This window comes from Somniosus microcephalus, chromosome 34 (assembly GCF_052327205.1).
Source record: "Somniosus microcephalus isolate GS21.2 chromosome 34, FLI_Smic_1.0, whole genome shotgun sequence".
NCBI classification, from domain to species: Eukaryota; Metazoa; Chordata; class Chondrichthyes; order Squaliformes; family Somniosidae; genus Somniosus; species Somniosus microcephalus.
In genome coordinates this window covers 9,147,721-9,165,340 of record NC_141020.1, presented here as the reverse complement: position 1 = coordinate 9,165,340, position 17,620 = coordinate 9,147,721, and the positions used below count along the sequence as shown (strand labels likewise).

At 48.2% G+C, this 17,620-nt stretch overlaps 1 protein-coding gene across 1 annotated transcript in view; it reads right to left on the bottom strand.

The window, feature by feature from the left end:
- meiosin (meiosis initiator) overlaps positions 1 to 17,620 on the bottom strand; it is a 54,447-nt gene that overhangs the window by 20,924 nt on the left and 15,903 nt on the right. The window contains exons 5-10 of the mRNA XM_085973348.1: positions 16,369 to 16,527; positions 12,817 to 13,062; positions 12,173 to 12,287; positions 9,682 to 9,776; positions 5,052 to 5,195; positions 993 to 1,114 (exon numbers count right to left, since the gene is read on the bottom strand). Of these exons, the coding sequence (XP_085829474.1) occupies positions 993 to 1,114; positions 5,052 to 5,195; positions 9,682 to 9,776; positions 12,173 to 12,287; positions 12,817 to 13,062; positions 16,369 to 16,527 (881 nt within the window). The remainder of the gene's footprint in view (positions 1 to 992; positions 1,115 to 5,051; positions 5,196 to 9,681; positions 9,777 to 12,172; positions 12,288 to 12,816; positions 13,063 to 16,368; positions 16,528 to 17,620) is intronic.

Sequence of the window (17,620 nt, the reverse complement as noted above, 5' to 3'; positions counted from 1 at the left end):
CGGGACCTTATTGCCCTCCAAGATCAAATAGACGGTCGGGCCTCTGACACAGCTCATGGCTGATTAATGGCCACTCAATGGACGAGATACCAGAGGACAGCTGGTGCCAATGGAAACATAGAAGATAGAGCAGGAGTAGGCCATTCGGCCCCTCGAGCCTGCTCCGCCATTCAATGAGATCATGGCTGATCATCCAAATTCAGTACCCCGTCCCTGCTTTCTCCCCATATCCCTTGATCCCTTTAGCCTTAAGAAATATATCTAACTCCTTCTTGAATATATTTAATAAGTTGGCCTCAACTGCCTTCTGTGGTAGAGAATTCCACAGGTTCACCACTCTCTGGGTGAAGAAATTCCTCCTCATCTCAGTCCTAAATGGCTTATCCCCTTATCCTTAGACTGTGACCCCTGGTTCTGGAACCATAACTCATTAAAGAAGAAAGACTCGCATTTCTACAGCGCCTTTCACAACCTCAGGACGTCCCAAAGCGCTTTACAGCCAATGAAGTACTTTTTGAAGTGTGGTCACTGTTGTAATGTGGGAAACGCGGCAGCCCATTTGGGCACAGCAAGCTCCCACAAACAGCAATGTGTTAACGATCAGATACTCTGTTTTTAGTGATGTTGGTTGAGGGATGGCCAGGACACCAGGGAGAACTCCCCTGCTCTTCTTCAAAATAGTGCCATGGGATCGTTTACATCCACCTGAGGGGGCAGACGGTCTATCCGTTCTATCCGAAAGACAGCACCTCAGACAGTGCAGCACTCCCTCAGTACTGCACTGGGAGTGTCAGCCTAGATTGTGTGCTCAAGTCTCTGGAGTGGGACGTGAACCCACGACCTTCTGACTCAGAGGCGAGAGTGCTACCCAGGCGAAAGTGCCTTCAGAAGAGGAAAGGAAAGGGCTGGAGAGGAGCGAGAACAACTTGAGATACTTGAAAAAATAAGGTCTATATTCTTAAAGCTTTGAGCCGGCACCTTGGTGTTGGTACCTTTAAAGTGAGATTCCAGTAACCATTAGGATATTGCTGGGTTTGACCTGCATTAGACAGCTTCAAGTCTCCAGGTCTGGTCGCTGGAAGCTCTGGGCTAAGGCACACGGCTCCAAACAAGGCTGTAAGAAGGAAAATTACAAGTTTGTGGCAGGAAATCATAGATTTGCTTTTCAGTCTAAAATTTGTAATTTGATGGACTGGCGGAGAGAAAAAAAAAATGTCACTGATCGCAACAACGCTCATCATACGCACACCGCCTAGATTATATGCTCAAGTCTCTGGAACTTGAACCTGCAACTTACTGACTCAGAGGCAAGTGTGCTACCAACTGACACCTACTGGGAAGCCCACCTGCCAGTGAGGGAGGAGTATCGAGGCTGTCGGCTTTGAGTGCCTGCAGCACTGGTGCATGGCCGGGTGCCTCCAGGGTAGCCGAAGAACTCGGCAAATTTAAAAACAAAATTAAAATTGGTGCGTTGGCCAAGGGAAACTGATTAAGCTGTGATTAGCTGCACGGTGCTTGCAGCCCGGTTAAAGTTTAAATCTCCCTCTGTCTTCTTAGCAATGCTGGGTCAAAATCTTGCAAACCCCTACCTAACACCACTGTGGGAGCACCATAGCTATATGGAGTGCAGCAGTCCCAGAAGACTGTGTACCACCCCCTTCTCAGGGCAACAAGGGATGGGCAATAAATGTCAGCCTTGCCCACCTCCTGAGAAAAACAAATAGAGGAAACTCTCTTTTAACCGGCACCTTTAAAAAAATAACCGGAAATCTCTGTTAACCGGCAAAATGCAGGAGTAGGTTCAGGTAAGTTTTACTTCATATTAGTGGCAGTTCCTGGATCTGTGGCTGTGTAACTGGGGTTTGTGCACTTGTTGCTAAGCAACAGGTCTGTGGCCGGAGTTCCTGCACATGTTGCTAAGCAACAGGGAAGCCTGGATTTGTTGTTGTGTACGGAGCTCTCGTACCTTTAACTATACCTCTCTGTAATCCGGACTTTTTGATAAACCGGCACCACGCCGGTCCCGTCGGTGCCGGATAATAAAGAGTTTCCTGTAGTTTTAAAAGGAATATGTCAGAGCGTATTCAGCATCTGTTATCATTCCACCGGTGAAGAGTTGGGAAGAAAAGCACCATGGCTGATGCCTCTCCCCTACCCACCCCTGTACCACCTGAAAACAGGTGATAAAATGGGGGAAAATCTAACCTTGAGGCTGTTTGACCACGTGAGGCATCAGCCCAATCCTGTCCTTACCCGATATCCGGATGCACGCGCCTTGCAGGAGAGGTTGCGGGTGTGAGACCCTTTGCTAATATTTTGTTTTCTTCTTTCTCTCTTGGCCAAGGTGCTGAGGCCAATTGTTGCACCCCTCCCCCTCCTCAAACTGTCAGCCGCCCGCCTCCCATCAGCTCGCTCAGCACAGATCGAGGATTGACCCTGGGACTTCCTTGTGGTCTGTGTGGCTTAGTATCATATCACCTGGTGCATTCACCGATGAGGTCAATCGGGACGCGCAACAGCGCGTGATCACAGATACGGTGATAAACTCATAGTGTAATGGGAACAGACTCCAGACCATGCGCTAATCGGAGCTTTTACCCAAACCAGTGTTAGTTTCAGGTCTCAGTTTTACTTCTTGCGAAAATAACGAGTGGAATGGTAAAATCCCGATGTGCTAAGACCTTGCTGTTGACTTGTGCAATGGAAGCTGCTGATAGTGAGCAGTTTTGTGGCTAGTCTCAACTGCACGCTTCTGCATTTGGGATGAGGAAGTCGGGTTTTAGCGATGTGAGGGCGGAGGTTGATGCATGGGCGTCACTCTCCACGAGCCTTTAGAGAGCCCAAAAGATGGGCTGTAGAGAAACAACATTTTCAATTCAGGATAGCTGATCAGAGAGTTGGATTTTCACACCTCACTAAACTCTTGTTCTAAACCACAGCCAATTTCGTTTTTATTAAACACTGAGGAAAAGATACCCCAATTACTTTTTAAATAACCATGGTGTGGAGATGCCGGTGTTGGACTGGGGAGGACAAATGTAAGAAATCACACAACACCAGGTTATAGTCCAACAGCTTTATTTGAAATCACAAGCGTCAGGTGAAGTGGAGAGATGCATAAAAACACAGCTTATATAGTCAGAGAATAATGTCAGATGTTTACAGGTAATCTTTCTAACTGCCATTTATCACACCTCGGCAGAGAGATAATCACAGCAATCAAAAGTGTAAATGGTGTCCAAACAGGTCAGTCAGGAAAACATTACATCAAAGAGCAACGAGGTGGGGTCACAAGGGGTCAAATGTTGCAGATGCTGGGGTCTGTATGAAAAACAAAAAAAGACAAAAAACATTTTTTTTGCTGGAAATCACAGCAGGTCCGGCCGCATCTGTGTGGAGAGAACAAGCCAACGACGACTCGAGTCTGGATGACCCTACGTCAGGTGCGGTTACATGTTGCGTGACATGAACCCAAGATCCCGGTTCAGGCCGTCCTCATGGGTGCGGAACTTGGCTATCAGTTTCTGCTCGATGATTTTGCGTTGTCGTGTGTCTCGAAGGCCGCCTTGGAGAATGCTTACCCGAAGATCGGAGGCTGAATGTCCTTGACTGCTGAAGTGTTCCCCGACTGGGAGGGAACACTCCTGCCTGGCGATTGTTGCGCGGTGTCCGTTCATCCGTTGTTGCAGTGTCTGCATGGTCTCGCCGATGTACCATGCTCCGGGGCATCCTTTCCTGCAACGTATGAGGTAGACAACGTTGGCCGAGTCACATGAGTATGTACCATGTACCTGGTGGGTGGTGTCCTCACGTGTGATGATGGTATCTGTGTTGATGATCTGGCATGTCTTGCAGAGGTTGCTGTGGCAGGGTTGTGTGGCATCGTGGTCGCTGTTCTCCTGAAAGCTGGGTAATTTGCTGCGAACGATGGTCTGTTTGAGGTTAGGCGGCTGTTTGAAGGCGAGTAGTGGAGGCGTGGGGATGGCCTTAGCGAGGTGTTCGTCGTCATCGATGACATGTTGAAGGCTGCGAAGAACATGGCGTTGTTTCTCCGCTCCGGGGAAGTACTGGACGACGAAGGGTACTCTGTTGGTTGTGTCCCGTGTTTGTCTTCTGAGGAGGTCTATGCGATTTTTCGCTGTGGCCCGTCGGAACTGTCGATCGACGAGTCGAGCGTCATATCCCGTTCTTACATCGGCGAGACCATGCAGACACTGCGACAACGGATGAACGGACACCGCGCAACAATCGCCAGGCAGGAGTGTTCCCTCCCAGTCGGGGAACACTTCAGCAGTCAAGGACATTCAGCCTCCGATCTTCGGGTAAGCATTCTCCAAGGCGGCCTTCGAGACACACGACAACGCAAAATCATCGAGCAGAAACTGATAGCCAAGTTCCGCACCCATGAGGACGGCCTGAACCGGGATCTTGGGTTCATGTCACGCAACATGTAACCGCACCTGACGTAGGGTCATCCAGACTCGAGTCGTCGTTGGCTTGTTCTCGCCACACAGATGCAGCCGGACCTGCTGTGATTTCCAGCAAAAAAAAAGTTTTTTGTCTGTTTTTTTGTTTTTCATACAGACCCCAGCATCTGCAACATTTTACCCTTTGTGATCCCACCTCATTGTTCTTTGATGTAATGTTTTCCTGACTGACCTGTTTGGACACCATTTACACCTTTGATTGCTGTGATTATCTCTCTGCCGAGGTGTGATAAATGGCAGTTAGAGAGATTACCTGTAAACATCTGACATTATTCTCTGACTATATAAGCTGTGTTTTTATGCATCTCTTCACTTCACCTGACGAAGGAGCAGCGCTCCGAAAGCTTGTGATTTCAAATAAAGCTGTTGGACTATAACCTGGTGTTGTGTGATTTCTTACATTTTTAAATAACAACATAGAAGAATTTCTGCTCTTAGTGACATTGTTGGGTCTTTTGCGCTGATCAAAGCGAGAGCTGGGGTTAGCGCTGGGGGAAAGTGGCCAGTGCTGGCAAACATTTCGAGGGGGGTGTCCGACGAACCGTGCTAACCCAGCCCCGTTACCTTGAGCCAGGTTGTCCTTCCCGTCCTGCAGAAGTTGAACGTGGCGCCCTGGAGATGAGAAGAGAGAAGGACTCAAGCCCAGTGTCGCCTGCAGCCCCGATGTAGTTAGAGAGCCACTGACGGGAGAATGAATCTCTGCTGCTCCTTAGGAAAGGATGATGTAGATTAGAGGGCGCTAACAAATCCCGACTTGGGCAAAATTATGCAACGTGATATTAGTAAACTAACTTCTCTGCTTTTTTAGCAACGCTGCGAACCCCTTTATAAATAAAACCGTCAACACTGTTCTGATGAGGTGTTACACCTGAAACATCATAACCTGTCTTTTCTCCTCACTGATCTACTGTATACAGGAAACTTTCGTTTCCTGTAACGGAGTGGGCCCAGGGGCCGTGTAGCCTGGTTCTGCTCCTACTTCTTGTGTTCTAATTAGGTGTTAGATTTCAGGAGATGGTTCTATTCCTGTTCCTGGCTGGGGTGGAGATCACCTTTTACAGAAGGTAAGTACTGTAGAAAATATAGGAACAGTGATCTCCTGGACGGGTTTCGATTGCCTAGATGGGTCGGAGAGGAATTTCCCAGATTTTTTTCTCCCAAATTGGCCATTGGGTTTTTTATCTGGTTTTTCGCCTCTCCCGGGAGATCACATGGGTTCGGGAGGGATTTAGAGTGATAGTAGATTTGAGGTTAGGATCAGATCAGCCATGATCTTATTGAATGGCGGAGCAGGCTCGAGGGGCCAATTGGCCTACTCCTGCTCCTATTTCTTATGTTCTTATGTTCTAAAGCTCTATCCACCGGCAAAATTCAGGAGTCGGTTCAGATAAGTTTTTTTTACTTTTCATTGCTTTTTCTTTCCAGTCGTGACTCCCAAGCGTCTAGCTGAAGCTGTTGCTTAGCTACAGAGACGCTTGCAAGCTGCGCCGACTGTTTTGAAGCTGTTGCTAAGCAACAGGGTTTGTTGCTTCATACGGAGCTCAGAAGCTCCGTATGTTTTAACATTAGTGCTGGTTTGTCCGGCAGTTTTGATGGGACGGCACCAGCTTGGTCCCGTCAGTGCCGGATACCAGAAAGTTTCCTGTATTTCCAGCAGATTTTCCTTCTTTTAAGCCCTTCCACACTGTCATTGCTAATACTGCAAAGAAAGATTTTAGCCCAAATATCTCTTGCAGTGCTTTTCTTCGTTAATTAAATTTATCCGCTTTATTCCTTAATATTTCCCCCTTTTTTTCCCTCATGTCAGCCGTGGCTCAGTGGGCGGCACCCTCACCTCTGAGTCAGAAGGTCATGGGTTCAAGTCCCACTCCAGAGACTTGAGCGCAAAATTTAGGCTGACACTCCCAGTGCAGTGCTGAGGGAGTGCCGCACTGTCAGAGTTACCAGCTTTGGAATGAGACATTAAACCGAGGCCCCGTCTGCCCTCTCGAGTGGACGTAAAAGATTCCACGGCACTGTTGGAAGATGAGATGGGGAGTTATCTTCCCGGTGTCCTGGCCAATATTTATCCCTCATTATCTCATTGATGTTGGTGGGAGCTTGCTGTGTGCAAATGGCTGCCACAATTCCAACACTTCAAAAAGTACTTCATTGGCTATAAAGTGCTTTGGGATGACCTGAGGTTGTGAAAGGAGCTATATAAATGCAAGCAATGTTCCCTTTAAGCTGCGTGGCTGCGTAGCGCTCCGCAGCTCCCGTGCAGCCGGCTCACCGGCTTTTAAATAGGGAAAACCCCGCAGGCGCGGTATTTTGAATGGGCCACGCACCCAAAAAAAAATTGAGTTCAAGACCTCATCAAACATCTTTCTTTTGCAGAAATGAAATGGTTGTTGCATTGGAGAATGCAACGGCCATCTGTCATCCCCAAAGCGGAGGTGCGAGACTCTCCGCATACACACCGACTGAAGCCTGCAGGAAGAAACAAAGGTAAGTACACTTTTTCTAACACTTTGCACTTACCTCAGATACTCACCTCTCCACACTTGCACCCATCACTCACCTCCACAGAACACTTTTGCACCCCCCTCGACCCCCACAGACCCACTACTCACCTTGCTGACCTGGCGGGAAGCCTGCACTTGAGGGCAAAAAGGGGATAATCCTATTTTCTGCCTGTTAACTACCTGTTAACAGGCAGTTATTTAGCTTTAACCCTTTCCCGCCTCCAAGGAGACGGGGCCCGGCGCGGGACGGCTACCTGCATCCTGGGAAGATGGCATGGAGGTGGGTTGGGCACCCGGCCCCAAATTCTGCAATTTTCCCGGCAGTCCCGCCTCCCCAGGGCTGGCAAGATCGCGCCCTACACTGCAGAACCCTAAGCGAAAGTTCATCAGACATGCGTTCCATCGTTCTTGCTTTATACCCTAGCTTCCTTAATTGCCTCACCACATTGTCTCGGCTTTGCCACATCTTTAATGTAGTACATTACAACAGTGACTACACTTCAAAAGTACTTCATAGAAACATAGAAGATAGGAGCAGGAGTAGGCCATTCGGCCCCTCGAGCCTGCTCCGCCATTCAATGCGATCATGGCTGATCATCCAAATTCAGTACCCTGTCCCTGCCTTCTCCCCATATCCCTTGATCCCCTTAGCCTTAAGAAATATATCTAACTCCTTCTTGAATATATTTAATGAATTGGCCTCCACTGCCTTGTGTGGTAGAGAATTCCACAGGTTCACCACTCTCTGGGTGAAGAAATTCCTCCTCATCTCTGTCCTAAATGGCCTACCTCTTATCCTTAGACTGTGACCCCTGGTTCTGGACTCCCCGACCATCGGGAACATCCTTCCTGCATCTAGTCTGTCTAGTCCGGTTAGAATTTTATAAGTTTCAATGGCTTTTATAAGCTTCATTGGCTGTAAAACGCTTTGGGACGTCCCGAGGTGGTGAAAGGTGCTGTAGAAATGTGAGTCTTGCTTTCTTTTCTTTAAATGTCCTAACATGCCTCACAGAGATGGAACAGATGCCGAACAGTAGTATATCATAGCTCCTTTTCTGAGTCACCTTGTACTAATTCGATTCCATTCATCGTGTACGTATGCCACTCATTATTCCATCCGATGAACAACACTTTGCATCCGTTAGGATTCAATTTCATCTGCCACCTGTCCCCTGCTTCAGCAGAATATTCATTATCACCATTAGCAGGTAGGGCACAGGCAAGCACCAGCTGTGCTGGCAGTATAAGCACGTGCACATTACACTCATTTCTCAATCAAAAGTTCAACAAGTGACCTGCTCCCAGGTGTCTGCTCTGTAACGGAATGCTAGGAGGTGCTGTGGGAGAGAGGCATGGGTGACTGGGAGAATGAGGTCTCCCCTCACTCAGTTTCTGTGCTAAATTAATATTGTTGAATACAGTATGACACTGGAGCTAACATACATCTGGTAGCGATAAAAATTGGGGGTGCGCAAGAGGCCAGAAGAGCGCAGAGATCTCGGAGGGTTGTAGGGCTGGAGGAGGTTACAGAGATAGGGAGGGGTGAGGCCATGGAGGGATTTGAAAACAAGTAAATTATTTACTTATTCAAACTAGTACACGATCAGTTCTCTGAATTGTTCACTTATCAGAACAGTAGTGTTCTCTACAATAGCAAAGTACTGCGGATGCTAGGAATCTGAAATAACAACAGAAAATGCTGGAAACACTCAGCAGGCCAGGCAGCTTCCGTGGAGAGAGAAACAGAGTTAACGTTTCAGCTCTGAAACAGTGGGCTGGATTTTGATACTGGAGGGTTGTAGTCCCGCCTCCATCGAGTTGTGGCCAACCCACGCGATTTAGACTTGATTGACCTTGTTGAGTCCGCCCAGTGGGCTCAGCAGGCCAATTAAGGGCCACCCGGCAACAGGTGACGTCACACATTGACATTTCATCTGTCAAGAGCTTTTGACAGATGAAATATCAGCGTTCGACAGCTGTTTGAAGCTGTCAAACACTGACAATCTGTACTCCAGGTTAATTCCTTCCTCTCAGGCTGATTTAGAGATCTCCCTGGAACAGAAAGCTGAATGCTGCAGATTTTGACAGCTCGCGGCCATTCTGCTTTCTGTGCCGGTGAAATGAGGGACTCCCGAGACCTGAAGGAAGGAAGGCTGTAAAGGTATGTAAACTTCTTTAAACACTTTACACACACCAAACACACTTACCTCTGCACTCATGCACCCATCATGCACTGAACACCGGACATCTTGAACCCTCCAAGCCGTTCAGCCCGACGGTCCGCCTCGCTAACTTGGCGTGGTTTGGAGCTGTCGGGAATCCCACACTTCAGGAATAAAAATAGGGATTAGGCTAAAAACTGCCTGTTAACAAGCAGTTAATTGGCACTAATCCCCTTCCCGCCTCGGGGAGGCGGGTCCCAGTGCGGGTCAGGTACCCGCCTCCTTTGAAACTGGCATGGAGGCGGGTTGGGGGCGGGATGGGTTCATGCCCCCCGATTTTGAGATTTTAACCCCCGACACTCCTCCAATCCCACCTCCACGGCCCAATGAAAATCCTGCCGACTAACTCTGTTTCTCTCTCCACGGATGCTGCCTGGCCAGTAGTGTTTTCTAGCCTGCTTACATAAACAGTGTCCCAATGGTTTTTTTTGGAGGGCAGAGAAGCAGTATAGAAAGAAAATGTCACACCTCGAGGGGACTCCTGTGGAAGCCAGGGACTCCGGTCGACATCATCATCTTCGTCGTGGGACGAGAGGTAGTGAACCAGCTTCTGATCTTTCAGACTGTGCGAGAAAAGAACGAGCGAGACGGCACAGTTACCAAGAGCTTTTAATTTTACGGCTCTCCCCTCGTTTCACCTGCCTTCTTTGCTCATGTCTCTGGACGTTATTAAAAGCGCTGGGTAGGGCGCGCAACTCCTGCCCGCAAGCCTTACTCTTGTTGTCACAATGTTTGGTCACGTTGAAGGTTCAGTGAGTAAGCGCAATGGCTGGTGTGGGACTAACCAATACAGACCAGACGGACGCAGCTTGAAACCCCAGTCTGGGCTGATTTGGCTGATTTCAGCGTGGCAGGGACGGAGGCTCCACAATTGGGTTTGTGCGGGACGACAGGATCGGGATCGGGTGCAATGTTCCAATGCTCCCATGGGAGAATAGCCGGCCGCCAATCATTACAACAACAGCTTGCATTTACTAAAGGTACGGTAGCATAGTGGTTATGTTACTGGGCTAGTAATCCAGAGCCCTGGACGAATGATCCATGGGCACAAGTTCAAATCCCACCACAGCAGCCGGGGAATTTAAATTCAGTTAATTAAATAAATCTGGAAATAAAAAGCTAGTGTCAGTCATGGTGACCGTGAAGCTACCGGATTATTATAAAAACCCATCTGGTTCACTGATGCCCTTTAGGGAAGGAAATCTGTCATCTTTACCCGGTCTGGCCGATATGTGACTCCAGACCCATAATGTGGTTGACCCTTAACTGCATTCTGCGGTTCAAGAAGGGGGTACCGCAGGGATCAGTCCTTGGACCCCAGCTATTCACAATATATATTAATGATCTAGACGAGGGAACTAGATGTAATATCTCCAAATTTGCAGACGACACAAAGCTGGGTGGGCATGTGTGCTGTGAGGAGGATGTCGAGAAACTCCAGGATGATTTGGACAGGTTGGGTGATTGGGCAGAAACATGGCAGATGCAATATAACGTGGATAAATGTGAGGTTATCCACTTTGGTGGCAAAAACAGGAAGGCAGATTATTATCTAAATGGCAATAGATTGGGAGAAGGGGAAGTGCAAAGAGACCTGGGTGTCCTTGTGCACCAGTCGCTGAAGGTAAGCATGCAGGTGCAGCAGGCGGTTAAGAAGGCAAGTGGTATGTTGGCCTTCGTGGCGAGAGGGTTCGAGTACAGGAACAAGGATGTCTTACTGCAGTTGTACAGGGCCTTGGTGAGACCACATCTTGAGTATTGGTGTGCAGTTTTGGTCGCCTTATCTGAGGAAAGATGTTCTTGCCATGGAGGGAGTGCAGTGAAGATTCACCAGACTGATACCTGGGATGGCAGGAATGACGTATGAGGAGAGATTGGGTCGATTGGGCTTATACTCGCTGGAGTTTAGAAGAATGAGAGGGGATCTCATTGAAACTTATAAAATTCTGACAGGACTGGGCAGACTAGATGCAGGAAGGATGTTCCCAATGGTCGGGGAGTCCAGAACCAGGGGTCACAGTCTAAGGATAAAATGTAGGCCATTTAGGACAGAAATTAGGAGGAATTTCTTCACCCAGAGAGTGGTGAACCTGTGGAACTCTCTACCATAGAAGGCGGTGGAGGCCAGTTCATTAAATATATTCAAGAAGGAGTTGGATATATTTCTTAAGGCTAAAGGGGTCAAGGGGTATGGGGAGAAAGCAGGGACCGGGTACTGAATTTGGATGATCAGCCATGATCGCATTGAATGGCGGAGCAGGCTCGGGGGGCCGAATGGCCTACTCCTGCTCCTATCTTCTATGTTTCTATGTTTCTATGGCTCACCACCATTTTCGGGATGGGCAATAAATGCTGGGATGGGCAATAAATGCTGGCTTTGCCAGCGGCGCCCACATCCTATTAATGAATTTTTAAAAATAGCACCTTTAACGCAGCAAAACATCCCAAGACGCTTCACAGGAGTGTTACCAAACAAAATTTGACAGTGAGCCACATAAGGCCAAGTGACCAAAAGCTTGGTCAAAGAGGTAGGTTTTAAGGAGGAGAGAGATGTAGAGGCGGAGAGGTTTAGGGAGGGAATTCCAGAGCTTAGGGCCGAGGCAGTGAAGGCACAGCCGTCAGTGATGGAGCGATTAAAATCGGGGATGCTCAAGAGACCGGAAATTGGAGGAGTGCAGAGATCTCGGGGGGGGGTTGTTGTGGGACTGGAGAACGTGACTGAGATAGGGAAGGGGCGAGGCCATGGAAGGATTTGAAAACAAAGATCGAGAATTTTAAAAACAAGGCGTTGCTGAACCGGGAGCCAATGTAGGTCAGCGAGCACAGGGGTGACAGATGACCATTTGGGGGTACAAGAAGGCTACTGTTGCCCGCCAAAATGTACTGAGTGAATCAGCACCTTCAAGAGCGGAACGGACAATTGAAAAAAAGGATACAGTTCATGGTTTGCGTCTGTTACCTTGGATACGGAGAGCTGACTGGCGGGTCATACAAGCTGGAGTTGCTACTGCAATTCATCTTTTTCTCATCATTTTCAGGCGAGCACTTTGGGTCATTGTTCGTCTCGTGCTTCCCTGTACAAGTGACAGAAACTCAAGTTACGCCTCAATCAGGCTGCTTTCACCCAACAAATTGAAGTGACTGCCATTACATGGCCAAAACGTGGCAGCCACTTTGTGCACGGCAAGATCGCTCGGACACCACGGAGATGAATGACCAATTAATGTGCTTTTGGTGGTGTTGGTTTAGGGGAGAATGTTGGGTCAGGACACCAGGGGATCTCCCTGCTCTTCTTCAAATAGTGTCATTGATGTCCACCTGAACTAACGAACCAGGCAGCTGGGACCCAGGCTTAACGTCTCATCCAAAGACACGTCATCGCTGGCATTGCAACACTTCCCTGCGTACTGCACTAGAAATTCATTTACGTGCTCAAGTCCTGGAGTAGGGCTTCAATCTACAGCTTTCTGACTCAGAGGTGAGAGTGCTACCAACTGAGCCAAGCTGACACTTGGTTGTCACCATAACACCTTAATTCAAAGAACGGATAAAGGAAATGCTTAGCTTCTCTCATTCAGGCTGAAACCTCTTTCAAGTAGTTACCCGTGTGGCTGAGGCTGGATCCTCCAAGGCCTCGTGACTCTGCCACCTCCAGCAAGGTAAGGAACAGAGTGTGGCCTTGGGGCCTGACTGTGTTGTCCTGCGAACAGGAGCTGGAGGACGAAGTATCCAGAGATGCTCCTTGCCACGTGAGCTTAACCTCCCGCTGGCTGTCTGTTTGCGAGTAGTTATCGTAACGCACTGGCTCATTGTAAAGGCGGCGGCGTGATTTCAGCACCTGTCTCCGTTCTGTGATAGGAGGAAAAGGGAGCAGGCTTACCGATTAAATTGAAAACGATTGCGTTTCTCTCACTGGCCAGTCAAGGGCGCTTGCGTGTGCAAGAATGGGTTACCGCTTTCTGAACCAGCCTCTCAGAGAGGCCCACAGAAGGGTGGAGGCAGAGGTCGGTTTGGCTTTGCGCACGCAAAACGTAGTTAACAGAAAAGTGCCTTCAGCCATTTGCACAGCATGATGCCCAGTCAGAGAACTGAATTGTAACACAACACAATTCTACCCCACCACAAGACAGGATAGCCCCTGAACAGTGCTGGCAAATTAACCCCGAACCCGTGGCCATCCCCAACAAAACATCCTGATCATCAAGTATGTAACAATACTTAAGTACATACAGCTATGCTGATAGCTTATGAAGAAAGGTTGAGCCTATACTCATTGGAATTCAGAAGAATGAGAGGGTATCTTATTGAAACATATAAGATACTGAGAGGGCTCGACAAGGTAGATGCAGAGAGGATGTTTCCCCTCGTGGGGAAATCCAGAACTCGGGGGCATAGTTTCAGGATATCTACCCCGAGAGGTGCCGGGGGAAGGCCCTGAGAATCATTAAAGACGCGAGCCACCCCAGCCACAACCTCTTCGCCCTGCTCCCATCCGGTAAGAGATACCGAAGCATACGGTCTCGTACCAGCAGGTTTCGAAACAGCTTCTACCCCCAGGCCATAAGACTCATGAACGTATAATTTATTATTATTTATTACTGTTGTTTTATTTATTATTACTGTATTTCTATTAGTATTTTTATCATTGTTATGCCATAGTTATTCCAATGTTGGGAGGACTTGTAAAAATCAACATTTCATTGTGCAGTACACACGTCTGCTGCATATATGACAAATAAAAATTGAATTGAATTGAAAAAATTGAAAAAGAAGGGTCGCCCTTTTAGAACTGATATGAGGAGAAATTTCTTCTCTCACAGGGTCGTAAATCTGTGGAATTCTCTGCCCTAGAGAGCCGTGGAGGCTGGGTCATTAAATACATTTAAGGTGGAGATAGACAGATTTTTGCAAGATAAGGGAGTGAAGGGTTATGGGGAGCGGGCGGGGAAGTGGCTTTGAGCCCAAGATCAGCCATGATCTTATTGAATGGCGGAGCAGGCTCGAGGGGCCAAGTGGCCTATTCCTGCTCCTATTTCTTAGGTTCTTATACCTTGAGTATATTGTCGTGTGCTTCAGCATGTACCATGGATGCAAAATATTCAACTCCTTCAATGGGTACGTCAATCCAAAACTCAAAAGATCTACAGTCAACATTATGGAGTAGCTGATCATTTTTAACATAAAACTGAATTTACAGAGAATTTTAACACCTTGGTCAATCCTTTAATACTAAACTTCACTCAGAGATGTTTTAGTTTCATTTCTCTGAACTCGAACAACATATATATTAAAATAATGGTTGTTGCTGTTGGACACTAGCCTTTCAGCTCTGGGATTTGGGGACAAATCCAATTCAGGCGATTGGGACAAAAGTCACTTTTGTCTCCTGGCTGCTTGTGAAAGGAATTCGGGGCATTCTCAACTCAGTTCCTACTGGGCACGGGCCGACAGTGCAAAACTACTAACTCAGAACTAAATTGGACAGACACGCCACAGAATGGACAGTTTGGGAAAAATTCTTTGGTGTATTCGGTGGCACGCTACTGAGGTACACTGTTGGGACAGTGTAGAGGGAGCTTTACTCTGTATCTAACCCGTGCTGTACCTGCCCTGGGAGTGTTTGATGGGACAGTGTAGAGGGAGCTTTACTCTGTATCTAACCCGTGCTGTACCTGCCCTGGGAGTGTTTGATGGGACAGTGTAGAGGGAGCTTTACTCTGTATCTAACCCGTGCTGTACCTGCCCTGGGAGTGTTTGATGGGACAGTGTAGAGGGAGCTTTACTCTGTATCTAACCCGTGCTGTACCTGCCCTGGGAGTGTTTGATGGGACAGTGTAGAGTGAGCTTTACTCTGTATCTAACCCATGCTGTACCTGCCCTGGGAGTGTTTGATGGGACAGTGTAGAGTGAGCTTTACTCTGTATCTAACCCATGCTGTACCTGCCCTGGGAGTGTTTGATGGGACAGTGTACAGGGAGCTTTACTCTGTATCTAACCCGTGCTGTACCTGCCCTGGGAGTGTTTGATGGGACAGTGTAGAGTGAGCTTTACTCTGTATCTAACCCATGCTGTACCTGCCCTGGGAGTGTTTGATGGGACAGTGTAGAGGGAGCTTTACTCTGTATCTAACCCGTGCTGTACCTGCCCTGGGAGTGTTTGATGGGACAGTGTAGAGGGAGCTTTACTCTGTATCTAACCCATGCTGTACCTGCCCTGGGAGTGTTTGATGGGACAGTGTAGAGGGAGCTTTACTCTGTATCTAACCCGTGCTGTACCTGCCCTGGGAGTGTTTGATGGGACAGTGCAGAGGGAGCTTTACTCTGTATCTAACCCGTGCTGTACCTGCCCTGGGAGTGTTTGATGGGACAGTGTAGAGGCAGCTTTACTCTGTATCTAACCCGTGCTGTACCTGCCCTGGGAGTGTTTGATGGGACAGTGTAGAGGGAGCTTTACTCTGTATCTAACCCGTGCTGTACCTGCCCTGGGAGCGTTTGATGGGACAGTGTAGAGGGAGCTTTACTCTGTATCTAACCCTGTGCTGCACCTGCCCTGGGAGTGTTTGATGGGACAGTGTAGAGGGAGCTTTACTCTGTATCTAACCCGTGCTGTACCTGCCCTGGGAGCGTTTGATGGGACAGTGTAGAGGGAGCTTTACTCTGTATCTAACCCGTGCTGTACCTGCCCTGGGAGTGTTTGATGGGACAGTGTAGAGGGAGCTTTACTCTGTATCTAACTCTGTGCTGTACCTGCCCTGGGAGTGTTTGATGGGACAGTGTCGAGGGAGCTTTACTCTGTATCTAACCTGTGCTGTACCTGCCCTGGGAGTGTTTGATGGGACAGTGCAGAGTGAGCTTTACTGTGTATCTAACCCACGCTGTACCTGCCCTGGGAGTGTTTGATGGGACAGTGTAGAGGGAGCTTTACTCTGTATCTAACCCGTGCTGTACCTGCCCTGGGTGTTCTAGATGGGGCTGTGTAGAGGTAGCGTTACTCTGCACTCTGCACTCTGTGCTATCTCTGTTGGGAGCACTTGATGCTGACACTGGGTGATTAAATTGGAAAATGTTTCATGGAGGAGCTCTTAACATCCTTGACGTTGATGAGCTCACAGTTCACAAAAGAAAAATCGCTGAGTCCTTGCCCAGAATACAGTACCTGTTTTTTCTACCCATTTCTTTTTCCTTGGCTTGGGACAGGTGTTCCTCAGCCTCATTTTCTTGATGCTTGGAGGTGTGGAGGGAGGGCTTATCTCCTCAGTGTTACTCTGTGCAGCTTCCTCTGGGCTTGTGGACTCCTCTCCATTTAAGCAATATTCTGGGAAAGAAAAAGTGGTTGGCTGTCTGCTTTTTGGTTGAAGGTACATTATAACATCAACTTGCATTTATATAGCGCCTTCAACGTAGTAAAACATCTGAAGGCGCTTCACAGGAGCGATTATTAAACAAAATTTGACACCGAGCCACATAAGGAAATATTAGGGCAGGCTTGGTCAAGGAGGTAAGCTTTTAAGGAGCATCTTTTGAGGAGAGAGGTAGAGAGGCGGAACATAAGAACATAAGAAACAGGAGCAGGAGTCGGCCATTCAGCCCCTTGAGCCTGCTCCGCCATTCAATAAAATCATGGCTGATCTTCTACCTCATCTCCACTTTCCTGCACTATCCCCATAGCCCTTGATTCACTTAATATTCAAAAATCTATCGATCTCTGTCTTGAATATACTCAACGACTGAGCCTCCACAGCCCTCTGGGGGAGAGAATGCCAAAGATTCACTACCCTCTGAGTGAAGACATTCCTCCTCATCTCAGTCCTGAATGGCCGGAAAGGCTTAGGGAGGGAATTCCAGCGCTTGGGGCAATAGGCAGCTGTAGGCACGGCCACCAATGGTGGAGCGATGGAAATTGGGGATGCGCAAGAGACCAGAATTGGAGGAGCGAAGAAACCTTAGAGGGTTGTAGGGCTAGAGGAGGTTACAGAGAGAGGGAGGGGTGAGGCCATGGAGGGATTTGACAAGAAAGTTTGCAAAAACATAAGAACATTCGGAGATGAGAAAAGGGTGTCTGGCCCATCAAAGCTCATCCCTCTAGCAGATTCACTCTGCCATAAGGCATCCAATTATATTTTAAACAACCCCCAATAAACTAGTACGATAGCAAAATACTGCGGATGCTGGAAATCCAAAATAACAACAGAAAACGCTGGAAAAACTCAGCAGGCCAGGGCAGCATCCGTGGAGAGAGAAACGGAATCAACGTTTCAGGTCGAAGACCTTTCGTCAGAACTGAGAAGGTCTGACGAAAGGTCTTCGACCTGAAACGTTGACTCCGTTTCTCTCTCCACAGATGCTGCCCTGGCCTGCTGAGTTTTTCCAGCGTTTTTCTGTTGTTATTCCCCAATAAACTAGTCTTG